Raw genomic sequence first — 15959 nt, forward strand, 5'->3', positions numbered from 1 at the left:
GAGTTCCTGCCAGTGTTGATAGACCAATGGTGTGGTGTAGATTATAAAGGCAACTTCAAAAGGTTATACACTGTAGAATCTCAAAAATTGTACCAACCACATTAAACTTTACTTTTTAACTCTATGCATTTATATTCCCAAAGTGTTCAAGATGAAAAAGTGTATTTTTTTTTAAAAAAAATACACTATGTAATACAGCATGGCAATGTTCAATCAAAAGACTATTTACAGAGGTTGATAAACAGGCTACAATAGATGCAGAGGCTAACCTTCACTTGGTATTTGAGGATCACAGCAAAAGGGATGAAAAATGTGTATGTATTAAAACATTATACCACAGACTTATATTATCAGTTCTAACACATGTATCTTACCATGTCAAATATTTTCAAAATGCCATTATCTCCACATACACTTGTTTCTGTGTATAAAAGGATATATAATATAAGCAGAAGCTTTATCATTACCTAGTTAACATGAAAAACATTTTTTTTACAATCTTTGACTCTGATTTTGACAATAAGGTGTTCCACAAAATCCCAATGGGTTGATGATTCCAATTTGAGATGTTTGAAAAGTTCTGTTTAGCAGTCTTGAAACTAAAAAACAAAGACACTTTTAGAAGATCTATTTCAAACCCTTTATTAAAAAAAATATTTTTTTTACGAAGTTGACATGCTGAATTGCCAAACCCTGTTACACTTGTAACCATAAGAACACAAGAAGAGCCCTGCTGGATCAGACCAAGTGTCCATCTAGTCCAGCACTCTGTTCACATAGCGGCCAACCAGCTGTCGACCAGGAACCCCCAAGTAGAACATGGGTGCAACAGTACTCTTCCACCCATATTCCCCAGCAACTGGTGTATATAGGCTTACTGCTTCTGATACTGGAGGTTACACTTAGCTATCAGGTATAGTAGCCATTGATAGCCTTCTCCTCCAGGGATTTGTCCAGCCCCCCTTTAAAGCCATCCAAATTTGTGGCCATCACAACTTAATAGTGAATTCCATAGTTTAACTATGCGCTGTGTGAAGCACTTCCTTTTCTCTGTCCTGAATCTCCCACCAATCAGCTTCATGGGATGACCCTGGATTCTAGTATTATGAGGAGGAAAATGCCTCGCTATACACATTCTCCACACAAAACCCTCCTATGTTTTCCCGCAATGGTTTTTTTTTGCCTTTTTTCAATTATGTCATGAGTATTGTAATTATTCTTTCACTTTTTACTAATTCCCAAAGGACTTCTGCTGGTCTCAAACATGAAGAGAGAGATACTTACAATAGTAATTATCAACTAAGAATCTAGTGCCTGAATTTGTTTTTCTTCCCTGCCCCCTCCCAATCCCCTTTCCTTTTGCGTTATGTTTTGTAAATTGTAAGCCTGTGGGCAGGGACTGTCTTAAGAAATATTTCTGTAAGCTGCCTTGAGAGAGCCTTTTTGGCTAAAGGGCGGGATAAAAATGCTAAAATAAAATAAATAATTTTTTGGCCTCAGAAGCCTTCTATGATCACAGCTCTAATGATCTAATGATCCTAAAAACTGGCCTAGTTATTCCCTCCACAATTTGGGCATTTTTTTTTTACCTATGGCTCGTCAAGTGTGAAACCTTCAGTCAAAGTTTTTTTTAAAAAAAATGTTTCCCCAAAGTTTCTATAGTAAAATCTACACCATCGTTAAATGTGTGGCTCAACTAAGATGGAAGGTTTCAGTCCATAATGGCAGAGACTGGAAAGTTTTTTTTAATCTTTTTTTAGAAAGAGTATTACTGTATCACTGCTCACATCAAGACCCTGGCCTTTAAAAAAAAGACAGATGATTAATGCTCAAGACATCTACACCTGTAGAGACTGTGTAAACATTAGATTTTTTGAGGAGAAAAAAAGATGAAAACCACAGGGAAAATCCAGGATGCCAATGATTGGATGATGGCGTTATGTAGATGCCCCTTCAAAAGTGAGTGAACAAAGCATGGTGATTCTCCACTAAAACTCTAATGTGGAAGCATACTAGAAGACCTGTATTTGTACTACTTGGTTTCCAAGTGCAATTCAAGATGTTGGCTTTAAACCCTTTTAAAGCCCTAAAAGCCGGCTACCTATGCATTTGTCTGCAAGTCTCATCTGTTGGGGTCATTCAAGGAAGCTCCTTCTTCTGAGAGTGTCATTATCAGGGATCCTACATCAGGTGACTACAGATCTAGGGCTTTTTAGGCAGTGGAATTCTAATTTAGTTATGGAATTCCTTCCCTAGAGAAGCCTGCCTCATCAATACTTCATATATTTGAAGACTGGTAAAGGTAATTTGCAACCTTGGAATTGCTGCTGGTTTTTAGATTTCAAAAGACAGCCAAGAAAATTCTTGCAAGTTTACCATTTACAAAAGCATTTATATACTGCCCTTTGGCCCTAAAAAGAGCAATTTATAGGCAATTTGCAACAACTAAAATATCATTACAAATTTTTAAAAGCTGAGAGCATTAATTGAAACCAGGATAAAACAAGCAACAACAGGCAATATTACGATGCATTAAAATCTTGGCAGAATAAAATATATGAGAAGGGACCAATTATATAAACCATGCTTGGGAGGGAGTTTTGAATTTCGGGTGCCTCCTATGAAAAGGCTCTGCCCCATACCCCTGTCAACAATACCTTTCTTGGCTAGGGAATGCAGAGCAGACTCTGAACATGACTGCAATGAACAGGGAGATTCATGTCAGGTAGTGGTTCTTCAAATATCCTGGTTCTGTTAAGATTGTATTTATGATATTTTACAGTTCAACTGTGCTTTTATATTGAATTCAGTTTTATCTGCCTTGGAAGCTTCTGCTGAGAGGCAGTCTCAGCAGAATTTGCAAAGTAAGCATACAAATTAACTGAGTGCAGCCACCATGCCATCCCTCTTGAACACTTCCAGTTGAAGGGGCCATGTGGACAAGTATGTTGCATGATACAATGCTCCATGGATACACTCCCATAATTTTCCAAGACTGTAATATGTCCCAAAATATGTCTATGGTCGAATAACGGCAAGGTTCAGATGTTTTAGTAAGCTTAACATACTATATTTTCTAACATTCAGTCCCAGTTTCCATCCACTGATTTATCAATGAAAATAAGCAAATCAGGAATTATTAAATCTATCTATTTAGGGGCAATTTGAAGAAGTCTTTTACTTACCTGCCACTTACTCAACTTGGATGCCCTCCCATTCTAGTTATTCAAAGAACAGCGAACAACCAATTACTATTTTTACTTAAATAAAAACAGATATAAATCACATGACTACTGAAATACATAGATCAAGCAAATATGTCAGATATTGGAAGGTTTGAAAAGACATTAAAAGCAGCACAATCCCCTCTAATGTCCTTTGAGGTTTTTAAAATGGATTTATCAAAGCACAGGTGTTTTCCTTGTTTCCCCCCCTTCCCTTAGAGGGGTCCAGCCCTGGTCTGCAGTGTGCACAGACATTAAAACGAGGGGAAATACAGCACTCAAAACTGAACATGTTATAAGGTGAAAGAAAGAGGATGTTAGCAAGCATGTACTGACCACTGAAATAATTTTTCATTAAAAAATAGAATAAAAACCCAAAGGACAATCCTATCCAAAGTGATGCATGTGCATCTAATTTTCATTAGTAGTTACCATACCTGGGCTTTATATACCAACTGTCTATCCAGATGTCAATACAGAGAGAAGATGTGTCAAAATTGATATCCACAGCAGCAGAACTTGTATCCCTCCAGAAAAGTTACTTACTTACAAGTGGTTTGAAGAATAGACATAACGTATTTCTTCGATTCTAAGACGCCATCGATTGTAAGATGCACACTAATTTCAGTACCACCAACAGAAAAAAAAGCTTTGATTCTAAGAAATAATAAACACACCTGCAATTCTAAGACGCACCCTATTTTTAGAGATGTTTATATGAGGAAAAAAGGGTGTCTTAGAATCGAAGAAATACAGTATTTGACTTTGTGCTTACTGAGTTACTGACCTGGAATATTTGTACTGTTGTATCTGTTTGCAATACCTGAGAACCACATTAATGGGATGTTAAATTTTAACAGCTGTACAGTACTTTGCTATATCCCCCTTCTAAGCACTTGTATTTGCTGGCAACACACATCTAAGAACTGAGCAGATGTCATTTTCTGACAAACTCTGAAATAGTTTTGAGTCTTCAGCAGGCATTACATATTTTTTCAATTTAAATTTTTGTAGCCTTGAAAGGTAGAATCTCCTCTTCCCCTCTTTCAAACAAAATACACGCTTGTCAGAAAGGAAATCACAGGGTTTTGTGACCATGCAAGATTTTTCATTGACATCTTAAGCACTGGAAAACTAGAAGTATTACTAAATACTTCATAACTAAAGACACTGGTACTTTATATGGTGAAATAAATTACAATTGCAGGTTAGTTCAAGATGGATTATAAGCAGGAAGGGCTGTAGGTCAGTGGTAAAGCACATGTGGTGCATGGGGAAGGTACTATGTTCAAACTCTGGAGTCTCCAGATAAGGCTGGGAAAAAGCCTAGGGAGTTGCTGCCAGTCAGTGTAGACAATACTGATCTAGATGGACCAATGGTCTGACTTGGCGAAAGACAGGTTCCAATAATAAATGTCATGGCATTAGGTTTACTATGATTAATAACAGTAAGATCCTTTCAAAATATCTTATTTTAGTAGTGAACCAACTCTGCTAACCATAACCTGACAGAAAGCATGCATATGAGGAACTTGACTCTCCATCCCAACTTCGACATGCCATATTCAAATTTGCTCTTGAAAATCCCCCGAGTTTCAAACTTAGTTTGCCATGAGGTATGGAAGGATGCTTTTGGGAAATACAAGCCAAAGGCACGGAACCGGTAACACTGTTCTTTGGGTTCTGGCCACATATAGGATTGAGGATGTTTAAACCTCCAGAAAGGGATCCGAATGCCAACAAACTGCTCCAAAATGGCCAAAGCACTATTTTAAGAACATCAGAAGTGCCGTGCTGGATCAGACCAAGGGTCAATCTAGTCCAGCACTCTCTAAATACAGTAGCCAACCAGCTATCGACCAGGGACCAACAAAGCAGGACATGGTGCAACAGCACCCTCCCACCCATGTTCCCCAGTAACTGGTGCACACAGGCTTACTGCCTTGGATACTGGAGGTAGCACATAACCATCAGGACTTGTAGCCATTGATAGCCTTCTCCTCCAGTAATTTGTCCAACCCCCTTTTAAAGCCATCCAAATTGGTGGCCATCATTACATTTTGTGGTAGTGGATTCCACAATTTAACTATGTGCTGCATATTTTCATCACTTGCCTTAGACTTCTATTCTACAAAGCCATATGGCAATATCTGCACCAACATTAGTATTCTAGATCAGCGTATTGGTTATTTTCACCTCAGCTGTCCATGATTCAGTCATATTAACTACATAGCAGCTATTCTGTATCCATGAAAATAAATTCAAGTTATGTACAAACAAAATTTAGCTTGCTCAAGAAATATAGCCTCTCACCCATTTACAGTCTATACAAATTTATTTATAATGTTATAATCTAATACCTAATGTCAGCACATTATATTCAAATTGGTATTGCACTCAGAGTAATACCTAGGATTTGAGGGTCAGAAAAAAAAGGCAGGTGCACTCAATTATCCAGATTTCTGGAACATTTTCAAATCCAATGAGTCAAGTAAGACAACATTAATGTGGAAGAAATGGCACCTTATGTATCCTGGGCTCAAAACATCTGGTGTAATAAAAACATTTTTTTTAATAAGTTCTACCAACAGTTCTGCTAGTTGGTGCCGATTTCATGTTGTTATAAAGACAGAAATATACAGATATATATGTACACACACACACGCACGCACGCACACACACACACAAACAGCTATAAAATATTGGTTGGTTAGCTCAGCATGCTAGGGATTATTGTGTATTTTGCAGTACAAGGGACTACTTAGTGATCAGATTCAAAATATATCTTCTATTTCATTGGTTACTGTTATTAAGCGATTGCTTTCTAACAGTCCAAGAAAGAAGGCCAAAACAGAAGTGGTCTGCAGTCAAGAATTAACAAAATAACCAGAATATCATTTAAGGAGTATTGCCTGAGATTATTTGGAGGAAGACATGAAGGGCCTCATTCCATCTTAACACACCACAACTGACATTGGAACTTATTTGAAGTATTAGTTATAATTTAACTTATTGCTTATATCTCCATAGGTAAATCTTCCTATGGAAGTACAAGCAGTTACCAATGGAAGCACAAGCTCTTCCGATAACCTGCCATAGTTTATGTGTGGCACCACTGGGTCAGGAAACAGAGGACACAGGTCCTCCCATTCTCCTCCCCTCATTTCCCAAACCATGCAAGTTTCTATTCTAATTGTGTTAATCGACAGTAGTGAAAGCCAATCAAAAAGCTCCCTACATTTTGCAAGGGAGCTATACCTTCCTGGTGTCCCTCCTTTGCATTTCCCTTCACCTGGCTGCCAAGTGCATCTTTGCTTTGTTTTAAACCTAAAATTCAGCAAATGTTTGTTGCTTCAGTTATAAACTCACTATCAGACTTTGAGAACCCTTGTTATGGAGCTGAATGCTCCGATCATAAAACATGTTTATTTTGAAGTGCAACTCATTGATTTCAGTGCAACCTCCTTTTAAGCAAATTAATTAGGACTACAGGCAGTAGCCTGGTCCTAGACTGCCACTGCAGGAGCAGAGGTTTGTGCTGCTGCATCTAAGCAATGTTCTAAAACATGCAAGTGGGTTACACCTATGCAGCTCTGCTCAGCTTGCCACTGGAAAGACCCTAAAGCTGAGCAAGCCCCTTGATGCAGGGGAAGTGTGCCTTGTAAGGCCCTTTGGGATAGCTGCATCTGCACTGGCTCTAGACTGAGGTCGCAAGCACACGTGGACAAGTCATGCCCTAAAAGTCAGCACAGGGATCTTTAAACCTGACCCTATAGGTCACTACATTAGCCCAGTGGCTTATACAATCAGGCTGTTAAACAGAGAAGTGGTCTGCAGAATTAAAATGACAGAAAACTGGACAAATCAATGTAAAGAAATATTATATATTAATAGTTTCTGTTATATAAATAACCTTTATAAAAATAATCTTTAATTCTAACAACTCACCTCTTTTTAGGCTCTGGAAAGCATGCATGAAAAATTGTTTTGAGGTTTAGGTTAGAAAAAAATAAAATCCAAAGTGTTGCACTAAACCCAATCCTCCCCATCAGCCAGACCTTTGAGGTGGTGGAGGAGGTACGTTTTTACCTTACTAATACTGCCCAGCAGAATCTTAAGATATATTCCTAAAGACTTGTTTGAACTAGGTGGTCAATCAAGAACCAAGAAAGACTGCTATTCTTAAATCCATCAATTATATCTGACGTTATAAAGGCACCAACTCCTACAATCTACTGAGTTGAGTTCATGGGAGAGGAAAACTCTCAGGAGCAATTAATAATATTGCTAAGCTTTCCTTCTTTTCCATCTTTTGCAACCCACATGAGTCCAATTTTCACCAGGCCAACTGGAACACGTGAAAGACTGGTTTTAATGCTGGCACAGATTTCTTAATTAAACAAACCAATATAAACAAATCTCCAAAGTTTACCTTTCTGGACTTAAGGCATAAAATGACTGTACACATAGGAAACTTATATTTTGAAATGCAGTTTGTAGTGTCCCAAAACCCTGTTTTAGTTTTGAGTTTTCAATCTTGCTGCAAAAGTTCAAATGCTGTATTTGGTTTGTGCAATTTTGATGCAACAAATGTCTTACTGCCAACAGTCAACAGTGCAGTGGAAGACCCACAAAATGGGGCAAGAGTTTTCATCATCTTTATTTTTGTCTCAGTTCAAGGCATGCTGCTTGATTGTGTGGAAGATCCAGTCCATTTTTGTTGTCCAGCCACCATGATGAGCATCATTCATCTGTTTCATGAAATACTCAAGTGCTTCCTGCTCAGTTTTGTCCAATGCAAGTGTCTTGCGGATATAGGCAATGTCATCAAAAGACTGTAGTTCTGGCATCCCCGAGCCAAGCATCATGGAGAAGAGGTTTATGAAAAGATTGGCATGCTGTCGGATTGCTAGGTATGCCTTGTAACACATTTCTTGGAACCTTGCAAGAAAAGAAAAGAAAATTTTTTTTTCAAGCCAAATCCTATCAGAACTACAACAAAGTTTTTGAGGATCAAAACAATAAAAAGATTAGTATCTAAAAATAGGTACCAGCTGACCTTTTCATTTGAAAAGGCTGTGATGCTATCAACATTTCTTTGTTATGTAGCATTCAGGAAAATAATTTCCCATAGTGGAAAAGAAAGTTTTGTACAATTATTTCCACTGTAAGGCCATATTGCTGGTCATATATGAATCTCTCTCAAAAAAGAAATGTAGGTATTTTAAAAGTAACAATCTCTGGAGATACAGCACAAAACCTTTTAAACTACCAAATCTGGATCTAATCATTTCTTTGCACTGGTCATGCTTGTAACCAATAAGCTAACTAGAACCTTCTGAGATTAGGGGTAGCGTCAAAGTTTTATTTATTTCATTTCTTTACTGCCCAATAGTCAAAAGCCTCTGGGCGGTTCACAAAAAAAGTAGTCAAACATGCACCTTCTTATACTTCAATAATAAGACCAGGATGAGTCTTCTCAAACTTTCAAATTCTGAATCATCCAAAGCTTCATACGTCATGGCTTAGATTACTTGAATTCCAAGGTATAATGTGTTTTACATTCAGGTTAGGATCCAAAGAGGTGTGGCACAAAAGGGGCAGGGTGAATGCACCAATCTGCTCTTCTGGAAACACCCAATTATGGCTTATGAAATGCTTGCTCTAGATTGCTCCTCAACATTCAGGGAACAGCTTGTGTGTGTGCCGGGGGTGGGGGGGCTTAAAAAAACCCCCATATGCGCATGCATTGCACTGTTCTTGGATATTTGGTTTCTGACCACATTTTCCAGGACTTCTCTATAATCACATCAAAGGCAGTGTCTTATCATTATTAAAATTAGTTTCTACAACATAAAGTACAATTGTACAACTATGAGCAACATTGTCATTATTTCCTGATGTTTATATGCAGAATTTTTTTTTTATTCAAGAAAGCTTGGTGTAAGCCAAATACCATTTTCCCCTATAAGGAATATTTTTTCCTTATATTTGTTCCCCATCCTCAGTATTTCATTGCAAGAAAATCTAACTAAATATCAACCTTAGATTAATGTAGTAAGGTTTGCTTATAAAAATTAAAATTAAAAATATATATTACAAGATGGCTCACCTTTCAAATTCCCTCGTTTTGGTACATTCTTGGGCTCCTTTACTAATCACTATCAAGAAATCTTGTGTTAAGACAAACGGTACACGCTCTCGTTTGTAGCCAAACTTTTTCTTTTTGTGATCCAGGAAGTGTCCAAAATCAATGTGAAACAGCTTTAAGAAAATACAGTTTTAGGTTATTACTAACTTGAAAGAGCAAAGAGGATAAAAAAAATATTCATCTACAGATTTGCTCTGATTTCTAAATCAAAATGATTACATGTAATAGAATCAAACTGTTCTAGGAAATCCTGGAATGTCTCAGTAGCTAATTAGGGGTTCCTCAATGAACTGATCAATAAAGCGACAAACTTCTCAAAAATACAATTTGCCCACAATTATCAATTTTCCACTGAAATGTGCAGTGGTAGGGAAGTACTGGCTCTATTCTAAGGAACACTCTCAATTTATAGGAAGGCTGATAATGAGCCAAAGAGGCCTGGCTCGTACCCAGTGTGAATACGGGGCAGATGCTTAGTGGTTCCTCACCAGACAAACAGGTGGGGGATGTTTTTCCTGAAGGTTGGAAAGCTGAAAATCATTGCACTGCACAAACAGGTACGTAAAAATTGAAAACATTCTAATTTTACCTGCCCGTCATCTTTCACCATGATATTGCTATTATGACGATCTCCAATTCCCAATATGAAAGTAGCTACACAATAGCCAGCACAAGAGCGTGTAAACAAATCAATAGCTGGATCATACCTATTAGAAACAGAGAAGACCTATTTAATATCGCATGCTTCATTATTTAGGACTTCTGTGACAAAGGAGTTGGACCCACAATATGGCTGACTTATCCTGTAAGCATCCTCAGGATAGAAAAGGTATTTTATTTATTTTTATTTAAAACATTTTAAGAATACTTTTCAATTAAAATTACTGAAGTGCTTTTCAAGTTAAACCAATATATGCCATCTCTCTCTCTATATAGCAAATACGAATAGTGTATTTTTTTTATTATTATTATTTACATTTTTATACCGCCCAATAGCCGAAGCTCTCTGGGCGGTTCACAAAAATTAAAACCATCATAAAACAACCAACAGGTTAAAAACACAAATACAAAATACAGTATAAAAAGCACAACCAGGATAAAACCACGCAGCAAAATTGATATAAGGTTAAAATACAGAGTTAAAACAGTATAATTTAAATTTAAGTTAAAATTAAGTGTTAAAATACTGAGTGAATAAAAAGGTCTTCAGCTGGCGACGAAAGGAGTACAGTGTAGGCGCCAGGCGGACCTCTCTGGGGAGCTCATTCCACAACCGGGGTGCCACAGCGGAGGAAGCCCTCCTCCTAGTAGCCACCTGCCTCACTTCCTTTGGCAGGGGCTCACGGAGAAGGGCCCCTGTAGATGATCTTAAGGTCCGGGTAGGTACATATGGGAGGAGGCGTTCCTTCAAATAACCTGGCCCCAAACCGTTTAGGGCTTTAAATGTCAATACCAGCACTTTGAATTGGGCCCGGACCTGCACTGGCAGCCAATGAAGTTGTAAAAGGACTGTTGTGATGTGGTCTCGCTGGCAAATCCCTGTTAGTAAACGGGCTGCCCTGTTTTGTACCAGCTGAAGCTTCCGGACCGTTTTCAAAGGCAGCCCCATGTATAACGCATTGCAGTAATCCAAACGAGAGGTTATCAGAGCATGGATAACTGTAGCTAGGCTATCACTGTCCAGATAAGGGCGCAAATCAGCTATCAAAGGCAGATTAAAAGACAACATTTCTGACCGCCTTTGAAAGGAAAATAAAGATGGAGCAATATGAATCTCTTGAGGAATGGCGTTCCACAGATCCAGGGTTTTGACAAAAGGCCCTACTACTTATGGAGGCCAATCTTCCTTCCTCCACACATGATGGCATTTTTTTTTTTTAGCAAGACCTCATTAATAGTTCTTAACTGTCAAGGGGCTCCCTTCAATAATTAGGACCTAAGCTCTTTAGGGTGTTAAATGTTAAAATCAGCACCTCGAATTGGGCCCAGAAACAGAATGGTAGGGACTCAGTGCAGTTGTTTTTAAACAGGGGTTATATGAGAAATTAGCTAGAGCCCATCAACAGTTGAGCCACCATATTTCACGCTAGGTAACATTTCTGCCTTTTATCTATGCCCTAGATGTTGGGTGGATAGCAGCTACTGGGCACATTCCACCTATGCCTTGTACGGCAGTTGGCAGAAGTCTTGAGTTTTGTAGCTGGCTGGTGAGAAGGGGTCCAACAGCATCTTGTTTGCTTTTTGGGGAACCAGTGCTACTTTAAAGATTATCAGTTTGTGTCTACTCCCTCATGATGCTCAACCTTCGTAAATAATATGGTGTTACTATAGATCTCCAGTGCTTGCTTGTTACAATGGAGGTGTTCAACAATGCAGCACTGGTTATTTCTCCCACCCCTGTGCGTGCAGGTAGAATGACCAGGATTACCCTAATTAACTGTGCCACATTGCCCCAACCCTGCATGCAGTGCAGCCGTGGTGACTCTTTACCCACCCTACTGCCCCCACTGCAGGCCATGGGCTGTAGGGTGGATGAAAAGTCACCACGGCTGCACCGCATTCAGATGACTCGGCAATCTGCGATGTGGCGTGGGTAATTAGGGTAATCCCGAACATGTCACCAGCATGCAGGAAGGTGGGGGAAAACAACCAATGCTGTGTTGGTTGTTTCACGGCTTTCATCAAGAAGAAAAATTGTTAAATTAATTTTTTTTTTAAAAAAAAGGGGGGGGGGATGAAAATTTAACTCACATTTCTCCTTTGTTCTTGTCTTTGAGCCACTGATGTAGTGTATGACTGTTGAACTGCAGCGCACCTTTAAGGCCACCTTTGCACTGGATCTGCATGATTGTGTGTGAATTTCTCACAACCTCAATGAGCCCCACACAGTCACCGATAGATAAGCAGCCATAAGGCAGCATCCTAGAAGAGGAATGTGAGATGTTTAAAAAAAAACAAAAAACAGTATGAATGCTTTAAGATATCAATATGGCTACTGAAAAAACAGGCAGGCATAGAAGTCTTAGTCTGCATTATAGTTTTGCTTTCTTATTGGAAAACTGTTGAAAAATTAAGTCATTGATATATGGCCACCAAGCTCTGGACTACAAAAGAACTACACAAAAACCTAGTTTCAAGAATTATACAACTACACAATAAATTCCAGGTGCCCAAGGCAACATTGGACTTCTGTTCCTGGAAGAGCAGTTCCTAAGCCACATAAACTATTTTTGAAATGGCTATTAAATTGTAATGATACTTGGTTTTGAAGCTATTTCTATCGTCCCTACATACAGATAAGAGTTGTTGATTTGTAATGTTACCGACTGGAAAAATACAGAAGAAAAACTAAAATATTTGTAGAATATCATTTATTAAGCAATTTATAATTTGTTGCAAACTCTTGATCCAAATATATGCTTTATCAGGGAGAAGTGGTAAAGACAGACTGGAGCATTAGCACAATTTGTGAATACTTGCCTAAGATCAAGGCCTTGATTTTGCCAGATGTTCTCCATAATTCGAATTATTTGAAGTGTGAGCATATCCTGACGCAGATCTGAAAACAGGCAAGTTAATATAGATGTTGTGAACTTTTGAGAGGTCATATGCAGTTTTAACAACTTGGCTTTTAATATTTTAAGTCCAAGTTTTGCTTGACGTTTTACAGAAGTTTATTATTAACCATGACTTTCTCTTAGCATTCAAACATGAAAAGTTAACCTGTGACAAAAATGTTAATACAAACTTATGCTAAAATTTCAGGGAACGTTACTAATTCCAAATCTATGGATGAAATGCATCAATCTTTCAACAGGTGACCAGAAGAAGAGGTGACCAAGTGCTCTGGTCACCTCACTTGTTCTCCCCCATTGCACGCCCTTCCACCACCTCCACCACCACCTGTAGAGCAATGTAAGGCCCTTGGCCATAACGGAGTCCACGTTGAGCAGTTATGATGTTTCCTTGTGCTTTCCAAGCCGGGCAAATACAGCAAGGCTCCTGCTAACCTCTATGCTATGCAGTCTCCCGAGAGAGACACTGTACATGTGCAATAGCAGCAGCACCCCTGCTGGAGAAATATCACATGGCAGGACTGTGGCAAGAATAGGTAGGCAGGTGTGCTTAACAACTGGATGTTACCTGGGGCAATTGCTATTTACTGCAAATGAACAAGAAAGAAGCCAGATGCATGGTTCTGAGAAGTATCAGTAATAGTTTGTTCAAAATGCTTCAGCACTAAGAAGAGAATGTTACTGTTCTACAGTGCCATGTCACTTATTTTCATGAGCCTCTGCTGCTTATATAGTAAAATTAGAATTTTAGGAACAAAGGAAGAATTAAAGGAAAAACATCCACTTTTTGGTGATTGGGTTTGCCAATGAATCAGACTGAGGGGGAGAAGGAGAGTTCATGGCTTTTGATAGGTTGTGCCACAGCAGTGTTAGGAGCAAGACAATGAAAGTTATTTGTAAAGTATCTTCATCAAATTAGTTCAATAGATCTTTACACTGTTAGGTACAATTTGAAAAGAGGTATTCAAGACAGTTGGGACAATGGAAAAACATGCACGAGATACTACAAAATATTCTTCCTTACCATCCCCATTTTTAAAGATGATCTCATTATTCTGAAATAGCAGCTCAGACATAATATCTGGGTTTTCCCAATTAAGCCATAATGGCCTTTTCGCCGATGACATAATCCTGCATTCCTCAAGCCTATGAAAGGATAAGATTGCTGCTTGAACAAGTGCAACTTTATACTGAAACAAATTATTATCTATTATTAACATTTATATACTGCTTTATCTGCTAAAAAGCCATCAAGGCTATGTACAAAACTTTAAAAATGACACATTTTAAAAGGCTAAGTTGAAAAGATGCATCTTTAAAATCTTTTCTAAAGTTCAAGAGAGTGGGGGCCCAATTGTAATATATGAGGGAGCCCATTCCATAGTTTGGGGGCAACAGAGGAGAAAGCTCTTTTACATGCCAGATGGGCCTCTATAGGTAATGGTGCCCTGAAAGGAACATCTCCTGCAGATCTTAGTAGTCAGGCAGGTCCATAATAAGATAGCCAAGTCCTAAGCTGTTTAGGGTTTTAAAGGTTAAGACCAGCATCTTGAATTGAGCCCAGAAAGTAATTAGCAACCACTGGTGTAATATGGCCCCAATACTGTGCACTGGTTAGCAGCCTAGATACTGCAGTTTGCACTAAATGAAGGTTCTGGATACTTTTTAGTATGCTCCAGGTAGAGCGAATTGCAATAGTCGAAATGTGATGTAACCAAGGCATGGATAATTGTTGTGTATTTCCATAGACCCATAGATCAGCCTAACACAATACATGGCTGGTTGGTGATGCTGGGAGTTGTATTCCAACACATCTGGAGGACACCAGGTTGGGGAAGGCTGCCTTAGATAGATCAACATGGCACCGCTTCTTATTTCCAAAGGGCATTCTCCAATTAAGATACAACTAGAAAGAATTAAAAATGCACCACTGTGACCTAGTTTTAGCCAGAGGGCACATTCCTAGAACAGCATTAGCCAAAAAATGGTGACTAGTAGCTTATTTCGGGGCTCTGGGCCTGAAGTCACCGCTTACATACTTTTAGAACAAGAAGTCTACTGTCACGTTTTTTTTATATCATTTTTCTATTTTTAATGTTATTAATTCTGAGAAGAATGAAGATACCTAAGGGTTCCAAGCTGATGAGCTGGATTGAGAGGAGATATAAAGCCCTGCAATGCATCCATGAAGTCTGGCCGCCTCATTTGCTCAACAAGGAACTTCATCTGTACCTGATGGATAACAACATCAAAGTATTTATACATTCAAGTCAGTCACTAGCCAAAGACAACAGTGTGACATTTCAATTTTTAGCATGAATAGCCATATTCTTCTAAATAGCTTTTAAACAGAGTATTTCAACTAAAAGTGCTAAAAAATACTGCAACATTTTAAGGAATTGCGTTCTCATTTCTATTATGGATTACTCAGGACAAAAATTTACCTTTTGTGTTTCATCCTTTTTCTCCTGTTTCAGGATGTCTGTGAGGTTAATCAGTTTTTCCATAGCTTCCACTTGCCTACTCAGATGCTTTAGGTACATCCCACATGCTCGGCAGTAGGACTCCAAGAGCAGACCAAATCTCTGGCTAACATTTTTATTGTGCATTTCGGACCTAAAAGAAGAGATGATTTATCAGTAGTTGTTAATAAAGCATTTGCTAGGAAAAATTCAGCTATCCTAATTCACTCCAATTGCCTGTTAAAAGACTCTCCACTAGCAAAATGAGAACGAATTCTACAGGGAAGTCAATAAATTCAGTTTTGGGATAGATGGGAAATTAATATAACTCATCTATTCAAGGGTAGATTTTTCATCTCAGCATGAATATCAATGTATGAATTTATGAAGCCTCGAAGCAATTACATTTGTGCAGTTTAAACTGGAAATCCAAACTTACTTTAGATGCCAAAAGAAGAAATGCCCGATTCTCTGATTGGTCAGTGCCTTCTTGAGTAAAAATCTCACCAACTGATTATCTAAGTACTGCTCATACTTCAGAACCTGG

At 38.4% G+C, this 15959-nt stretch overlaps 1 protein-coding gene across 1 annotated transcript in view; it reads right to left on the minus strand.

Annotated features, from left to right (window-relative positions):
* Nucleotides 1-5776: 5776 nt before the first annotated feature.
* The window catches only part of PIK3CA (phosphatidylinositol-4,5-bisphosphate 3-kinase catalytic subunit alpha), a 47407-nt gene continuing 37224 nt past the window's right edge, over nucleotides 5777-15959 (minus strand). Inside the window, exons 14-22 of the mRNA XM_063131945.1 lie at nucleotides 15852-15955; nucleotides 15395-15566; nucleotides 15076-15182; nucleotides 13975-14096; nucleotides 12856-12934; nucleotides 12127-12297; nucleotides 9965-10082; nucleotides 9337-9488; nucleotides 5777-8165 (exon numbers count right to left, since the gene is read on the minus strand). Coding sequence (XP_062988015.1) covers nucleotides 7895-8165; nucleotides 9337-9488; nucleotides 9965-10082; nucleotides 12127-12297; nucleotides 12856-12934; nucleotides 13975-14096; nucleotides 15076-15182; nucleotides 15395-15566; nucleotides 15852-15955 — 1296 coding nt within the window. The 3' untranslated portion in view covers nucleotides 5777-7894. The remainder of the gene's footprint in view (nucleotides 8166-9336; nucleotides 9489-9964; nucleotides 10083-12126; nucleotides 12298-12855; nucleotides 12935-13974; nucleotides 14097-15075; nucleotides 15183-15394; nucleotides 15567-15851; nucleotides 15956-15959) is intronic.

Source organism: Elgaria multicarinata, chromosome 8 (assembly GCF_023053635.1).
Source record: "Elgaria multicarinata webbii isolate HBS135686 ecotype San Diego chromosome 8, rElgMul1.1.pri, whole genome shotgun sequence".
Lineage (NCBI taxonomy): Eukaryota > Metazoa > Chordata > Lepidosauria > Squamata > Anguidae > Elgaria > Elgaria multicarinata.